Raw genomic sequence first — 14,908 nt, forward strand, 5'->3', positions numbered from 1 at the left:
TTTTTTGACCAAGAAAACCTTCTCACACTGAAGCCAACTTTTAAAGCATAATCATTGTAAAATTTATATGCATCTTCTTCGTTATTAAAATGCATTCATTCTACAGGAACATAGTCAAGTGCAATTCCATGTACATTCCCAGTTCCTACGGTTTTATTAAATGTACTGACATCAAAATCAGGATCATTATTGAATTGCATTTCTTCTCCTGGAATATTGAAGTCAAGTGTACTTCTGTGTACATTCCCGATGCATACACTTTTATTATGTACGCTGTCATGGTAGTCTACCTCATCATTGAATTGCATTTCTTTCACTGAAACATTCAAGTCAATAGTGGGTCTAATGCCTGCACCCTTCTTTTCATGTGCATCGTTAGTGCAGATGTTCAATTCTTGAGTTGGGTCATAAGTATAGATATTCAATTCTCTAGATCTTTCTATTGATTGAGCTACATCGTCTTTATTACAACCTGATGATAAGCTCAATAATGTTTTAAGCAATATATCAATTTGTGTTTGCAGCAACATAGCAAACAAGTCGATATTATCTCACAAAAATGAGTCTGTTACTAATACAGCGGTTTGAGATACAATGCATATGATGAGTGAATGTAGGATACCTGATGGGGTAGAGGCCCTTCCTAGCATCTGCAAACAAGCATTCATGTCAACAGGTCCCAGCGTCTTACAAATATCGATAAGTTTCCAACCTTCGTAAGAACAAGATCTACCTGCAATAACCAAACAAAGCCTTAATGACACACAAGACGACATGCCTTCTTCATTGATAGCATGATGCTGGGAAGCTACTCACGCCGCCTTGATGGAACTGGTTGGAATGTTTGTGCATCATTGCTTTCTTCCTTAATGCCTAACAACAACAACAAATAAAAGAAGATAGTGAAATGTTTTGTAAGCAATATATCAATTTCCGTTAGCAAGCGGCATAGGTTTACTACGATTTAATTAGGATGCATATAAGAACGGATACCACTAGGGTTACGCAAGTCAAAGCAACGATTTAATGAATGAAAGTATCAAAGCAAGTGCGGTTTGATGTTTGCTTATGCTGAGCATCGACGTGTCGCTTACCATGTCAATAAAATATACATGTCGTACATGTGTGTTGACGATAACGCTCTCATAATATCCACGAAGCTCTAAAGCGAGTTCAATAGAAGTCGCTGAGAGAGCAACGATATGCATGCGAAAATCGCCCTGCCATGCGTGTCAAGATGTGTTTCTGCACCCAAACGTTTTCAAAGTCTGTGTACAAATATCTTACAAATACATATTACAAAACATATAATATCTTACAAAACGATATGTATAGCGATTTGTCAGATATTGAAAATCGATACGGCAGTTCAGTATTTATAACTTACAACTCGACGATACAAAAACATACTATCTAAAAGGTCGATAAATATATCGCACAATAAATTACAAATCGATAAGGAAGAACTTGAACATAATAGCAAACAAATCGATATTAACTAACAAAAATGTATCTCACAAAAACGAGAGTCTGTTACTAATACAGCGGTTTGAGATACAATGCATATGATGAGTGACTGTAGGATACCTGATGGGGTAGAGGCCCTTCCTAGCATCTGCAAACAAGCGTTCTTGTCAACAGGTCCCAGCGTCTTACAAATATCGATAAGTTTCCAACCTTCGTAATAAGAAGATCTACCTGCAATAACCAAACAATGCCTTAATGGCACACAAGACGACATGCCTTCTTCATCGATAGCATGATGAGATGAAAAGCTACTCACGGTGCCTTAATGGCACTGGTTGGAATGTTTGTGAATCATTGCTTTCTTCCATGATGCCTAACGACAGCAGAAATGAAGAGAAGACACTGGAATGTTTTGTAACACAAGGCAGGCACGAGAAGGCGACAATGTGTTGTACAACAGGATAAAAAACAAGGCGGAAAGCTCGACTGGAGACGAAGGCAAAGTTTGGGTTGATAATGGGAGCAACTGTTACAGCAGATGGCGCAGGCGAACGTCTCCACTTTAAATGGTTAACATCAAACTTTCTGGATGGAGGACTTTTTTGTCCTTTTCCCCACCCGTCGTTTCACAACTTTTGAATGAAGGATATTTTTGTCATTTCCTTGAACCGTCATTTCAGGGCAAAAAAAGCAAGTAAGGGTGATTAAGTCTTTGCAACAGCACCAGAGTCCGATGCAAAGTTATGTCAACATACACGAGAATACGAGCCCCATGTGCATGAATACGTGGCGCTCATTCGATCCCCCGAACACGGACGTGGGATTCAGTGAATCATCGAGGGCGAACATACACATAGGAAAAGGTACCCCCTAACGTGTGAGCAGCTACCAATCACTCTATATATACAACGAGAAAAGATCATGAGCACATAGGAAAAGGTACACCATCTTTTGCCATTGACTAATAACATACAACTTGCAACATTTCATGGTGGGGTAGCTCATGCAATCAATTAGACTACGGATGGAAAAGGGAAGCTTCAAACCATCTTCACACTTTTTAGCTTACTAGGAGGAATGGATGCCATTAATGGTCCTCTCTATACGTGGAATATATGGTCAAAGAAGAATAAGTTCTGTGTCTACTTCTATCAGCATTAAGGGGACCACCTGAACCCGAAGCAGAAGGGAACCTTGCCGAACTGCTCCTCAGTTTCTTCCTTTCTCCTTCCTGTAACTTGAGCTGTGGGCTCCGCCTAACGGTCGTTGTCGAATGGAGCTCTGTTGGCAATACGCAGTTGCAGAGAGAACCTGAGATACAAGGATGACCATTGAGATGCGGTAGTATAATTATCTTTAAGCATATTATCAAAGTAAACTTTTTTTTTTTAATAAAGGGGAAAAACTTTAACTGGTGGGCTCCATAAGTACTTGGGTATCGGTGAGCCCACCCAGGGTTTACTTCGCAGTTGGGCAGAGCCATTAACTGACCCGGTTCTCAGCGAGGGTTCCTCTTTCCAAAAAAATCACTATAGTTTGGATGTTCCATTATAGCATTGTTTTGGTGTCCATGGTATAAAACTTTAGAAGCACTCTCCCCTGCCTACTGAGGATAGTTTAGCATTGGTTTTGGCCTTGCGGCAATGTGATGTGCAACCTAGATATCGAACTCTCACCATCCTTCAACTTGAACACCCTAAGCCGATCCACCGAGCTAAGTTTAGGAAGCCTTTGTAGGATTATCTGAGTAGAGATCAATTGAATGTTAAGCTTAATGGCCTTTTCGTGATCATTAAGGTGTAAAGTTCATGAATTCCATGATTTATACCCCAGTAGAAACTTTTGAGTTCATAAACTTGGTTACATATTACATGATGCCAAACATACCCTTTTGAGGATTGATTGGTTCAGTAACAAAATAGCAAAACCTGCTTTTACAATGGGATGTTTAACCTTGATATGGTGACATCAACTCCCAAGGCTAGGTAGGTTAACCTAAACTAGTTGTATATTATAATGTGCTTGAACATGGAACTTGGACTTGGGGACACGAATATAATATAAATATGCGGTTGCAAAAATAAATTAACTCATCTCTTTCAGAGCATAAAGAAAATGAAAAGGAGCAAAAGTTCCTAAAAAAAATCAATTTAAAGGCTTCTTTCAGATTGACCTTCGATCCTAATTAACCCTCAACGGTCCCTTTGGATACATTAAAGCATTAGCCAATCTATCTCTTTCAAAGAAAAAGTATCCAACTTTTAAGTTGGTTGTGGTTGCACATATGTATTATCTTTGATAAATGGTGCAAGGCCCAGTTTATTCCATTTATCCGGATGTATCAACCACACCCTTAAATGTAGGTCAAAATAAAACCACATGTTTAAGCTCCAAGATAGCAATCTTCTTTTCAATTACCCCACCCGGGGTTTTCCTCGCTTCGGTGAGGGTTCCTCATCTCCAAAATAACTACAACTCAAGTTTTCCTTTTTTTGAAGAGAACCACAACCCAAGTTAAAACACCAAAAAGATGGATGGAAATACTAAGACTTTAGACATATTTCTGTTCCAAAACAGCAGAAAATATTGTGCTTCTCTCTCAAAATAAGAACCTGCTCAAGATAAGGGCATGTTAGAATATTAGGACATTTGATATCAATAGACTCAATGCCATAAAATCTCAGATATTACAACCATATATCCTTAAAATATAGCCACAAGTATCTGCCATTCTTACGATTTTATAATGATATTTTTTAAAACCAACGTAATCCTGAAAAAATGATATTTTAACGTGGTGCAGATATATTTATTTATTTTTTACATTTTAATGTTTTTCTTATATTGTATACAATCTTTTGTTTATTTTTAAAATTTAAATATACCAATATTTTCATGAGGAAAACCAAAATTTCTAATTTATTGCAAGATTTTCCTGGATGAGAAAATCATGGTAATGAGATTTGTGACTATATATGCCTTAAAAATGTTCAACATGAGGGAAATGAATGCCAATATGAACAGAATATTTTCTGCTAAACAACACTTACATCTAAACCCAAAGAAAAAAAAGTACAAATAAAACTTGCTGGCAAATTTCTTGTTCTATTGCTAAAATAGAGCAGAACTGCTTGGTGACAAAGAAGAAAAGATGGCTTACCTAATCTTGCAAGACGGTTCACCCATCGTGGAATGTGACTTCCCGTGAGCTTCAAACAGGCATCATTGCAGAAATGGTTGCAATTCTTAGTGATGAGATGGTATGTGTTTCCAGTGTAATTCTCAGCCAGTTTTTCCATCAATCCCCTGACCTCCTTCGGGCCAAGGTCGGTCCGCCCTATCAGGATCGACTTCCGGAAGGTGAACCCTTGGCATTTCTTAGGCTCTCCTTCGAAAATTCCTGTCGTCGGAGCCTCGTGTGATCCGAAAGCATATTCCACCCCATGAACTGAAGCGAATCGAAATTCAGGCGAGTCAATATGATTATATTGCTATATGTCGATGATATGATAATTTTTGTAAATAATAATTAAGGCGCAAACTTTGAAGATAATCTCATCTCTTACCTTGGACACCAGAATGGTAGACCCCAAGGCCGAACCAGTAAGCATAACCATTCATAGGTGTCAAATCATACACGTTTAGATAAACCGGCGCGGATCCTGATCGGCGTTTGGCAGAGAAGCCCTTGCACAGCATTTTTTCTGGAGGAATGGTGAGAAGGGGATCTCAGTTTCTTAGAGAGAATTCAGTGAGGAAGCATCATTTTCAGCCTCCCAAGTCTTCTTTTGAAGTTTGCTTCAGTCTCTCTCTCTCTCTCTCTCTCTCTCTCTCTCTCTCACTCTCTCTCTCTCTACTTTGAAGCAGTGGTGCCGAAAGCGCCTGACCTTTACCGGCACCACTAGACTTTGAACCAACCTTTAGCTCTAATTTTCACTCAATAAAGCAGAAGAAACACCAAAAAGAAAGGGAAGAATATTTATTTCACCCAATAAAGCAGAAACACTAAAAAGAAAGGGAAGAATATTTATTTCTTAGGGTTTCACGATTTTGTTCTTATTTCCAAGAATGTCAAGGGACTTGTTTGGTTTGCATTTCTTATTATTTTTCATAGGAATCACTTTTTGGGATGAGCTGGTTGCTCGTGGGTCGTGGCACCTTTTTCAGATATGTCCAAGCAAATCCTAAGCATGGTTTAATTAGCTGACTGCAGCATCTCAACAAGGGTTCTGGATCATATGGATTCTTGGAAACCCAGAATATCTGGAGAATTCTTCAGTGTGGAACCATCGAGTCTAAATCAATCAGCTCAAATATAAAGAACTTGGTAAAGCTCAACTTTCTAAGCTAACTGTTTCAAATGAAACTTTATCATGTTGAAATGAATATTTTCTCTAATTGAATCTCTTAAAGCAACTGGGTCTTAGCTTTTGGTGGAGTTAAGGACCCAGTAGGAGTGCCCACATTTTTGTTGGTTTCTTGTGTTATTTTAGAGGACCTACCATGCTTGATCAAAGGAGCGGCTAAGTGCCATGGCTACGTGACACTAGACAATCGCATGACAGCATTGCATGGGGTCCACAGTTACAGAATGCAGGTCCCACGGAAAATGTTGTCATTTTGAAAATCACTAAACATAATAATGATTTCTGTTCACAAATTGCTAAAAAAAGACTTTTCAAGATTAAACATAAGTGATTTTCTTCCTGAATTCTCCTAAAATATTCCGGTAACTTTGAAAATCGCCGTCATGTTCAACGACTTCTAAATAATGTTATCGACGTTTTCGGCATGCAGCAGATGGCGCAAGGTGTTAGGTATGTCAGATTTTATCCTGTTACCTCTTAACACAAGGGACATGTACATTTTTTTTGGTACGAGTACTTTACTACCAGTGGCTGGTGAGTCAATTGCAAACATGGGACAGGATGAAATAGCATCTGTAAGAGCAGCAACTCCTTCTTTTCTTGCAAACCTAAACTACAACCATAGTATTGACGCCTGCTAGCGTCAGGCCTTGCGGTTTTTGCCATTCAAGAATGAATTGTTTAGGCAGTGATGTCCAGAGACATCAAGAACGAAGAAGGAAGGCGAAGCTCATCTTGGTGTGGGGCTTAATACTTAGATGCTTTCAACAGTTATCCGTTCCGCACTTGGCTACCTAGCGTCTTCTGTGAACACCAAAAGACACTTAAAAACAAGAAACCTCAAAAAACCTTTTTTACTTACCTCTAGGCAATGGCTGATAAATCAAAAGAAAACAAATTCAATTAGAACTAATTCTTTCAGTTGGGATTTCGTCTTATCATCGTATCTTGCACATTATTATTATTATTATTATTATTATTATTATTATTATTATTTCATAATGAGGAACCCTCGTAGATAACCAGGTCACTTAATGGTCCGAGTACCTTGCTAAGTATTCAAGCGTGATCATTGGATCTGCTCTCTTTGCCTACCACCTATAGTTCTTGCATTAATGTAATTCAATGCTGAACAGAACATTAACTATGTGATCTTGGGTTCAACTCCCACTTAGTTTGGTTAGTCCATAGTTTGAAAAAAAAAGTACATCATCAGTCATGGCCCAAATGTCATGACTGGACCCTAAAAATCAAGTTGATGGACCTAATTCATGGAAAGTCTGGTGCTTGTTCCACTATAAAAGCAGGTGAGCAACTAGTGATTACTGCAAATTAGGTATGGTTCAGGTGTAACAGCACCAAAGTCAATCTTTGACCAGCTTATCTGATGTTCCACATGATCCTAAGTACTTGGATCCAGATCTGGGTCCAACCCGTTATACTAAATTCTAATCGATAAACATGAGTCAGATGGATTCATCGTAGGTTACCTTCTGCACTAAAAGCAGATGCACGTGGTGTGGATCTGCATCCAAGTTTTGGCCATATTCACCGCCTGTGCATCTGACATGTTTACTTCTTGTATCTCAGTTTGGGTCTCAACTTCTCATGTCAGGACTCAGGTCCGGAGTGAGTGAGTCATATGTTGAATAAGGGTGACCATCTGGCTGGCCTGGGCCAAAGGCCCGGTTCCGGCCACCTCATTTGGAAAACCCCAGCCCATAGCTCACCCGTTAGACCCATGGGCCAAATCAGGCCGGGCCAATATATATATATATATATATATATATATATACACACAAACACACGGGCCGGGCAAGGCCAAAAGCCCGTAGCGGGCTTGGCTGAGCTGGCCTGGCCTGATGCCCACCCCTAAATGTTGAACTAGTTGTTTCATTTGAGACTAAAGAGGAAAAGATAAGGATCGCCGGGAATTTGGTAAGCATAATTAATATAATCTTTTGAGATATGAAAAGAAATGTAATTATAATTTTCATTGGATCCATCATTCTTCTTTTGTATTTTTTGTTTACGTTGGAGATTCCTTTTAAAGTTTAAATAGCAGTGGACCGGAGCGGGTCAGGGGACAAGGTCTCCACCCCGGCCCCGTCTCAAAATTTGGACCTCCATCCCTGCCTTTATTCTCGCACAGGTTTGAAATTTAACCTTCATCCCCGCCTTCATCCCCGTTTCATGTCCTCCATCCTCGGTTAAAATGAGGTGAGGCAGGGCAGGGCCCATTTCCCCTCAGTCCATTACCATCCTTAAAGAAGGATTGGGGATGCAGCGAGATGGGGCAAGGTGGGGATCAGGACGGGGACAGGACGGGGCAGGGGAAAGCGTAAGTCCATCCCCGCATGGGTTTTGATTTCAACCTTCATCCCCAGTCCAAACGCCCCCGCCCAACCCCCGCCCCCCCCCCCCCCTTCCATTGCCATCCCTTGTTTAAAAGTTAGAAATATGACCCAATGGACTATACTTTGCAGAGGTACATTCATGAGCATTCCATGTTCAAAGTTGGGGTCTGGGAGGTAAGAGGATAGTGTTCCATGTCAACATGTGCATGTGTTAGGTGGGTACGGATCTCGGTGGGGTCTGACCAAGTGTAGGTTTGGTGGGCAAAGTGTTCAAGGCTGGCTGCGCCAGCTCAAATTGGGTCCACATGACCTCGAACTGGGTCAACTATGGGCAGCTCCAGAGAGATTCAATCAAAATATTTGGTCCCATGCCAGGTGGGTCCAATTCCTGACCTGTCCTTCCACTTATCAACTGGATAAAAGGCAGCATTGGTTCTGCCTAACAACATGAGGTTGGCAGGTGGTGCACATACCGCCATGTTCCTATGTTGGATCAGGTCAGGTCCAATAAGTAGGGACCAGTCCATTTATATGGATTGCAGTTTAAAATGAAAATGGTTATTGGATGCTCCTAGTGAGTTTGAAGATTGAGACAAGTTGGGCTGGGTTTGGATCATGTTGGGCCGGGCCCTCTGAAACTCGATCGTTATCAGGTCAAGCCAGGCCGGGCTCCGTCGACACGCTACTGTACACCTACCCAAGACCCTGTGACTCATCAGGCTGGATCAGGCCCTACAATTATTGGGCTTTGGGTTGCTGTGGCAGACCAAACCCTGCCCATCTCGAGTTGGGTGTCGCTACATTTCGAGTACCGGACCTGATGTTCACCCTTAATTATTAGGGTTAAACATAGGTGATTCCTAAACTTGCTAGCTGCATCTGGGTGGAGAGCCATGTCACAAAGATACGAGGACACGAAGACACATGATGTGGGTCCGACTCATAAGTTTGTTTAAAAAAAAAAAATAGGACACGAGGATAGAAATTTGTAATATTTAAATCAATAAAAAACTGTTTTTTATATTTTAATAACAAAACTTTTGTTATAATTTTATTGATTTTTTTTTAAATGTATTAAAATGTTACCAAAAATGTTAAAATAAAAGCCTTACATGTCAGTGCCTATATCAGTGTGTCCACTCGTGTCACCAAGGACACACTCAAAATGGCCTAACCTTGTGACGTAGGTGGAGATCAGGGTATGCATGTCTGTCCCTTTACGTATGATTTATATTATATTTGTCATTTGTTTTTTTTAAAGGCGAACTGGGGTTAGTCTGACCCCTACCACTTAATTAAACCCTGCAACGTCCCAACACAAGGTGACGTGCACTAGCTGCTCCTACCAGACAAGCCGAGCCCCCATAGTTTTTAAGCTGAACAGCCACTCTAAGATGCTTATATTTTTCTGGATGTTATATTTGTTTTTCAAACAATTTTTTTTTCTGGTAAATTGCCATTCTATTCAATCATATTTTGCTTTTTAGTAACATTTTTTGAAAATTTTAAATTAAACAAAAAATCATTCGATTTGGGTTTTCCAATTTTTTTAATCTAATCCCAAATTATATAAGATTTAATAATAGCCATAATTAGCCTATTGACATCCCTAGCCAGCCAAGCTATGGATTCAAAAGGAACAACCAGATTAGCAATCGTATGAAATATTAAATAAAGAAGATAAATAATAAATTAAAATTCTTCGAAATCCATAGAATTGGATTTTGCACTAACTCGTATAATTAAAATACAAAAAGCAATAATCCATAACGAGAACAGACCACATTAGCAAAACAATAAGTTTTCTTTTAATAATATTAAAATTCATTTTCTTAAAAACCAAATCAAATGCCGGATTTTGATCATTTCAAAAGATGGCATTTTACCCAAGAAAAAACAATATTTTCAAAACACTGTTTATTTTGAGATTTTCAAGTTTTTTAGCTGATATTAATGATGTGAAAATATTTTTTGTGCAGTCTTTTTATATTATTAACATATTTTATGTATATTTAATATATAATTTTTCTTATTTTTTGCAACAAACTCATTTTTTCCAAAATATCACTAGAATTTCGCTTGCTGACTTTTTTTCCTGAGATTTGTGGCTGTGTCTAGATGGTATATTTACTTTTTTTTTTCTCAAAAAAAAGAAAAAGAAAAGAAAAAGAAAAAGAAAAAAGCGATTTGTGGCTATGACAAATTGGCGCTTTGTGCATATATGGCAGGGAAATCCATGGTTCACAATGGGGCCTGGAATCTAACCAAATCCAAATCTATTTAGTTATCCGAAGAACAACCGGATTCGGTAAATAGTTTTACATCTGAATTCGATGGATATCCGAGTCCAATTACATATCCAATAAGCTAGTTGGATTCAGATTAGCTATGAACTTTTTTCCATCCGACTCTGAATCATTTGGTGGGGTCTAGTAATGCCTACATCCGAATCTTATCCAACCCATTTACATCCTTACATATTGTTACAATGCCTTGGTTACGCTTGCTTTCAATGGTAATTGGTTTGGAAATTTTCATTTTAGGATGTAAAAACTGAAAGCCCGTAGAAACAGACTTGGTTCACAATAATCAGACCTGACAGGGCTGTCAATGGGTCGGGTTTGTATCGGGTACCTGACCCGACATGAACTTGAATACCCAGGTATAAGCATAAAAAATGCTAACCCGAACCTGACCCGAGTAATATGTGGGTCACGTATGGGCTATGCTTTTTGTCGGATATCCCACCTGACCTGGCTTGACCTGGGTATTTTCTATATATTTTTGGTGGAAATAAACATTTTAAATTATATGGATCCAGGTTTGAGATTTCTTTTCTTGACCCAGCAAAATCTGAACCTAAACCCCAAAATCCGGCAACTAGTTACTTGGCAGGGTTTAAGTATACCCTCATAGGTTGGCCACCAGGCCCGTTGACAGCCCTAAGACCTGAGGTTACTTGAATGGTAAATGGTACGCTGGATCCATGACCCTACTCCACACATGCTTATGGGTCAAAGTTCAGACCAAGGATAGATGCAAGGAGGTTTTCAAAACATGGAATAGGGGAAATGGGTTGGAGTTGGGTTCCATTCATCCCCTATGCCATATCCCTATCTTCATATCCTTCTTTGGGATTTCATTGATGCAAGTCGTTTTCATCAAATCAGGCTTGATAGATGTGATCTGCAACATTCATTTAGTGAAGATCGGTATTTAAGTCATCGAAATCAGACTTGTATAGAGGATTTTTTTTCTGATTCGAAAATCAACGATTGATAAAATACAAAATTTTGTGATTTAAAAAATCAAGTTTTTTTATCGAAAAACCATAATCCAATGGTTGATTCTTATTAAATTGACCATGTTGAATCCATCTATAAGGTCAGATTTGATCACAACAACTTGCATATTTGAGAGGGGTATGAAAATGGGGATGGCATATAGGGGATGAGTAGAACCCAACTAAGACCAAATCATGTTTTTTACCGAAATAACAAGTTGTAATGGTTGATTCTTATTAAATTGACCATGTTGAATCTATCAATAAGGTCAGATTTGATCACAACAACTTGCATCATAAGATTTAAGAGGGGTGTGAACATGGGGATGACATAGGGGATGAGTGAAACCAAACTCGTACAGTTTTACACCGTGAACACCAAAACAGAGCCATGATTAATGCGGCACCTCTCAACTTGTAATGGGATATTCAAACCATAGTTAGTGGAAGCTTCTTGTTGCATGGGAAAACTCGCTTTCTTTAAAGCTCGCTTTTGAAGCGAGAAATTCCTCGCTTCTTCGAAATGAGAGAAAGCTTTGAGAAACCCGCTTCTAAAATATGAGAAACTTGATAATTCGCTTTAATGGGAAGCTCACTTCCTCTTTGTTTTTCAAATTGATTCCCTTTTACTTAAAGTTTCCCTCTCATTTCTCACTTTCCACTCCATTTTCCCACCACTTCCTACATTGTTCATGTTAGAAAATTATAGTTTTTTTATTACAAGCTTGCATGTTGAGTTTATATTGTAGTATATTTGTGTTCATATCATTTCTTATTTGATCTAGCTTCATATTCCTATCTATGTGTTTCATTTTCATTTTTCATGCACTTGCATAATTGCTTCATAATCATTTCCCGCTTCCCGCTTCCCGCTTCCCGCTTCATACTATGCCCTTTTAACTTCACAGATATTATTACAAAAAAATTATGGTTTATGAACATGATGTTGATGATAACAAATCGATTTGCTATTTATCATGATAAACTACAATGGTTATTTCTGCTGTTCTTGTTACATTTAACTGGCAAGTATATCAATTTATGTTAATAGGAACTTTAAACTTGCCGTCCCATCGATAATCAGACTTGGATTTGGTTCCAAAGCTCACTGCCCGATCTGAGTGACATTTGAATCTGGATACCTTAAAAGTCTGGTGGTAAGATTTTTCATACACCAGTGGCAGCTAAATGGTTAGATACGGGTCCGAAGTGGTGAACTTGCACATTTTTTTTTAAGTTTTGGCTGCACTGAATAGGGATGTGAACTGTTCAGATTTGGGTTGGATATTCAACCGGATCCGAATCTGCTTAGTCATATTCCACAAGGTATATACGGTATACCACAATTGGATTCAGATTCCGTTCTACAGTTAATCTTGAATCCAAGTCCAAATGTAGATCCGATCTGATTGACAAGTGAATCTGGTACATGTAAGCTGCATATCTGATTAGGTTATATGGTTTGTCAGATTCGGATTCAAGTCCGACCTATTCATATCCATGAATAGTAACAGACACTGGCGTTGCAAAAGAAGCGCGAGAAATTGCCTAGTGGATAAAGATGTAAATATCGCGGTAAATTGGTTTTTATTTTTAATTTTAATTTTGCAAAAAATATTTTTTATGTTTTAAATTAATTTAGGCTGAAAGATGAAAATTTTCAATTTCTCATAAGGTTTGATAAATGTCATTTTAAAAAGTTTTCTCACAGTTGTATCCATGATAAAGGTATGGAGTTTTCACCACTCACAAACATGGCCGATATTTTGAAAAATATCATGAATTTAATGTGACCTTTATTTTTTCTTTAAAAACGTGATACCTAAAAAGCACCCATGTTGAAAATATCGTGTTTATAGCGCTTTAAAATAATTTAGTTTTATATATTTATATCCTTATTAGATATTCCGATATTTTCCAAGGAAACCGTCTGCGAGATTTTCCCCTTGTATCTATGGTTTTCACAAAACCCTACTTAAACATCTCGTGGCCGGCGCCTTACGTTTTGATGCAGAGATGAACCAGTAGCGCCATTCTCAGGAAAACCCCATTTCCCTCCTCGAAAGATCATGGCTTGGCTACCGAAACTGGGGAGCAGAGCATTCGTTTCTTCTTGCAAATCCCATTTTTTCAAGCAACATATCAGAACCCAACTACCATCTCAACTCATTAGTCCCCATTCCTTCTCAAGAGAGCTGCCCACCATGGACCTGACTCGCCATTACATTTCTAGCATGCACAAATCGGCATTCGAAGACCATATCTTAAGATTACTTCGCTCGGAAATCCAATACGAAATGGAAGTAGCGCCACCCAAGGAGGTAATCCCCGCACTTTTCTTCCTCTTCTCTCGGCTTTCTCGAAGTTTTCAGGAAGTGGGCACCCTCCAAAAAGACGACCCTCTTCCTAATTTGGCATTTTTCCTTTGTGGGTGTTAGCCCGTTTTGGAGTTCTCTTCGTTTGCGGTGGAGGATAGGCCCGGGGAGCAATTGATTAGATTGAGGCGTAACTATGGCGAGGATGAGGATATCAAGATAGAGGTGACGATGTTTGATGGGTTTCAGCAATCCGGAGACAAGGGCGAGGATGTTCAGATGCACATTAGTTTGATTGTTGATGTGAGCAAAGGGGACGATTCTAATCCTTTGGAGTTCATTTGTTCTGCTTGGCCGAATGCTTTGGTTATAAGGAAGGTCTTCATGCTCAAACGCCACAGAATGCCGGCAAGGCCTTATGTTGGACCTGATTTTGTGTGAGCGTTTCTTCCTTTTTAGCAGTTTTGGGGATGTTGGTTTTTTGGGCCTGATGATTTGTCGATGCTAAAGTATGGGTGTTCTTTTGGATGTTTTCAGTGAATTGGATGATGAACTTCAGGAAGCTCTTCAGGAGTTTTTGGAGGCTCGCGGCGTGAACGATGAGCTTGCGGTTTTCTTGCATCAATACATGCTGAACAAAGATAAGACCGAGTACATTCGGTGGATGGGGAATGTGAAATCTTTTGTTGCGAAATAGTGAAATTTGTTTTCTACATTCTTCATTCTGTATGGCATTTTACTGCGAGTAGCTGTGCCTTGAATTTCTCGTTTACATCATAACATGTGATGTTCAAGCTTGTGTATTGACATACTGAGGATTTTTCTCGATGAAGTCTATCATTCAAAGTTTCAAACCTTACTCCAATGCATGATATAAAAATTACTGAATTATGTATCATGCGAACTTGTGCCATTGTCCAATTTATTAAATTGTCTATCAAGGGTTCAGACTTGTGCACTCATTGTTTAATTTATTATGAACTTGATGCTTCTATCTCTGTAATTTTGCCAGAGGGTGGATGATGGACTGAACTTAGGCAACACATTTTTTATGTCATTTTTCATCTTAATATAGAAGAGCCATTTTTAAACCAAGTCAGTGCACAATTTATTTTATAT

General features: G+C 38.9%; 2 protein-coding genes across 2 annotated transcripts; one reads left to right on the top strand and one right to left on the bottom strand.

Moving 5' to 3' along the window:
- Positions 1 to 2,547: 2,547 nt before the first annotated feature.
- LOC149841939 (deSI-like protein At4g17486) lies at positions 2,548 to 5,166 on the bottom strand. The gene is made up of 3 exons (XM_090001221.1): positions 5,034 to 5,166; positions 4,628 to 4,915; positions 2,548 to 2,778 (listed from the first exon to the last, which is right to left on the bottom strand). The coding sequence occupies exons 1-3, from the start codon at positions 5,164 to 5,166 to the stop codon at positions 2,555 to 2,557; spliced, it is 645 nt and encodes a 214-aa protein (XP_089857347.1). The 3' UTR covers positions 2,548 to 2,554.
- An 8,321-nt stretch (positions 5,167 to 13,487) lies between these two features.
- On the top strand, positions 13,488 to 14,672 carry LOC149841940 (uncharacterized protein At2g39795, mitochondrial-like). The gene is made up of 3 exons (XM_090001222.1): positions 13,488 to 13,795; positions 13,913 to 14,226; positions 14,327 to 14,672. The coding sequence occupies exons 1-3, from the start codon at positions 13,544 to 13,546 to the stop codon at positions 14,484 to 14,486; spliced, it is 726 nt and encodes a 241-aa protein (XP_089857348.1). The 5' UTR covers positions 13,488 to 13,543; the 3' UTR covers positions 14,487 to 14,672.
- The last annotated feature ends 236 nt before the right edge of the window (positions 14,673 to 14,908 follow it).

This window comes from Nuphar pumila, chromosome 3, assembly GCF_984573655.1.
Source record: "Nuphar pumila chromosome 3, dmNupPumi1.hap1.1, whole genome shotgun sequence".
NCBI classification, from domain to species: domain Eukaryota; kingdom Viridiplantae; phylum Streptophyta; class Magnoliopsida; order Nymphaeales; family Nymphaeaceae; genus Nuphar; species Nuphar pumila.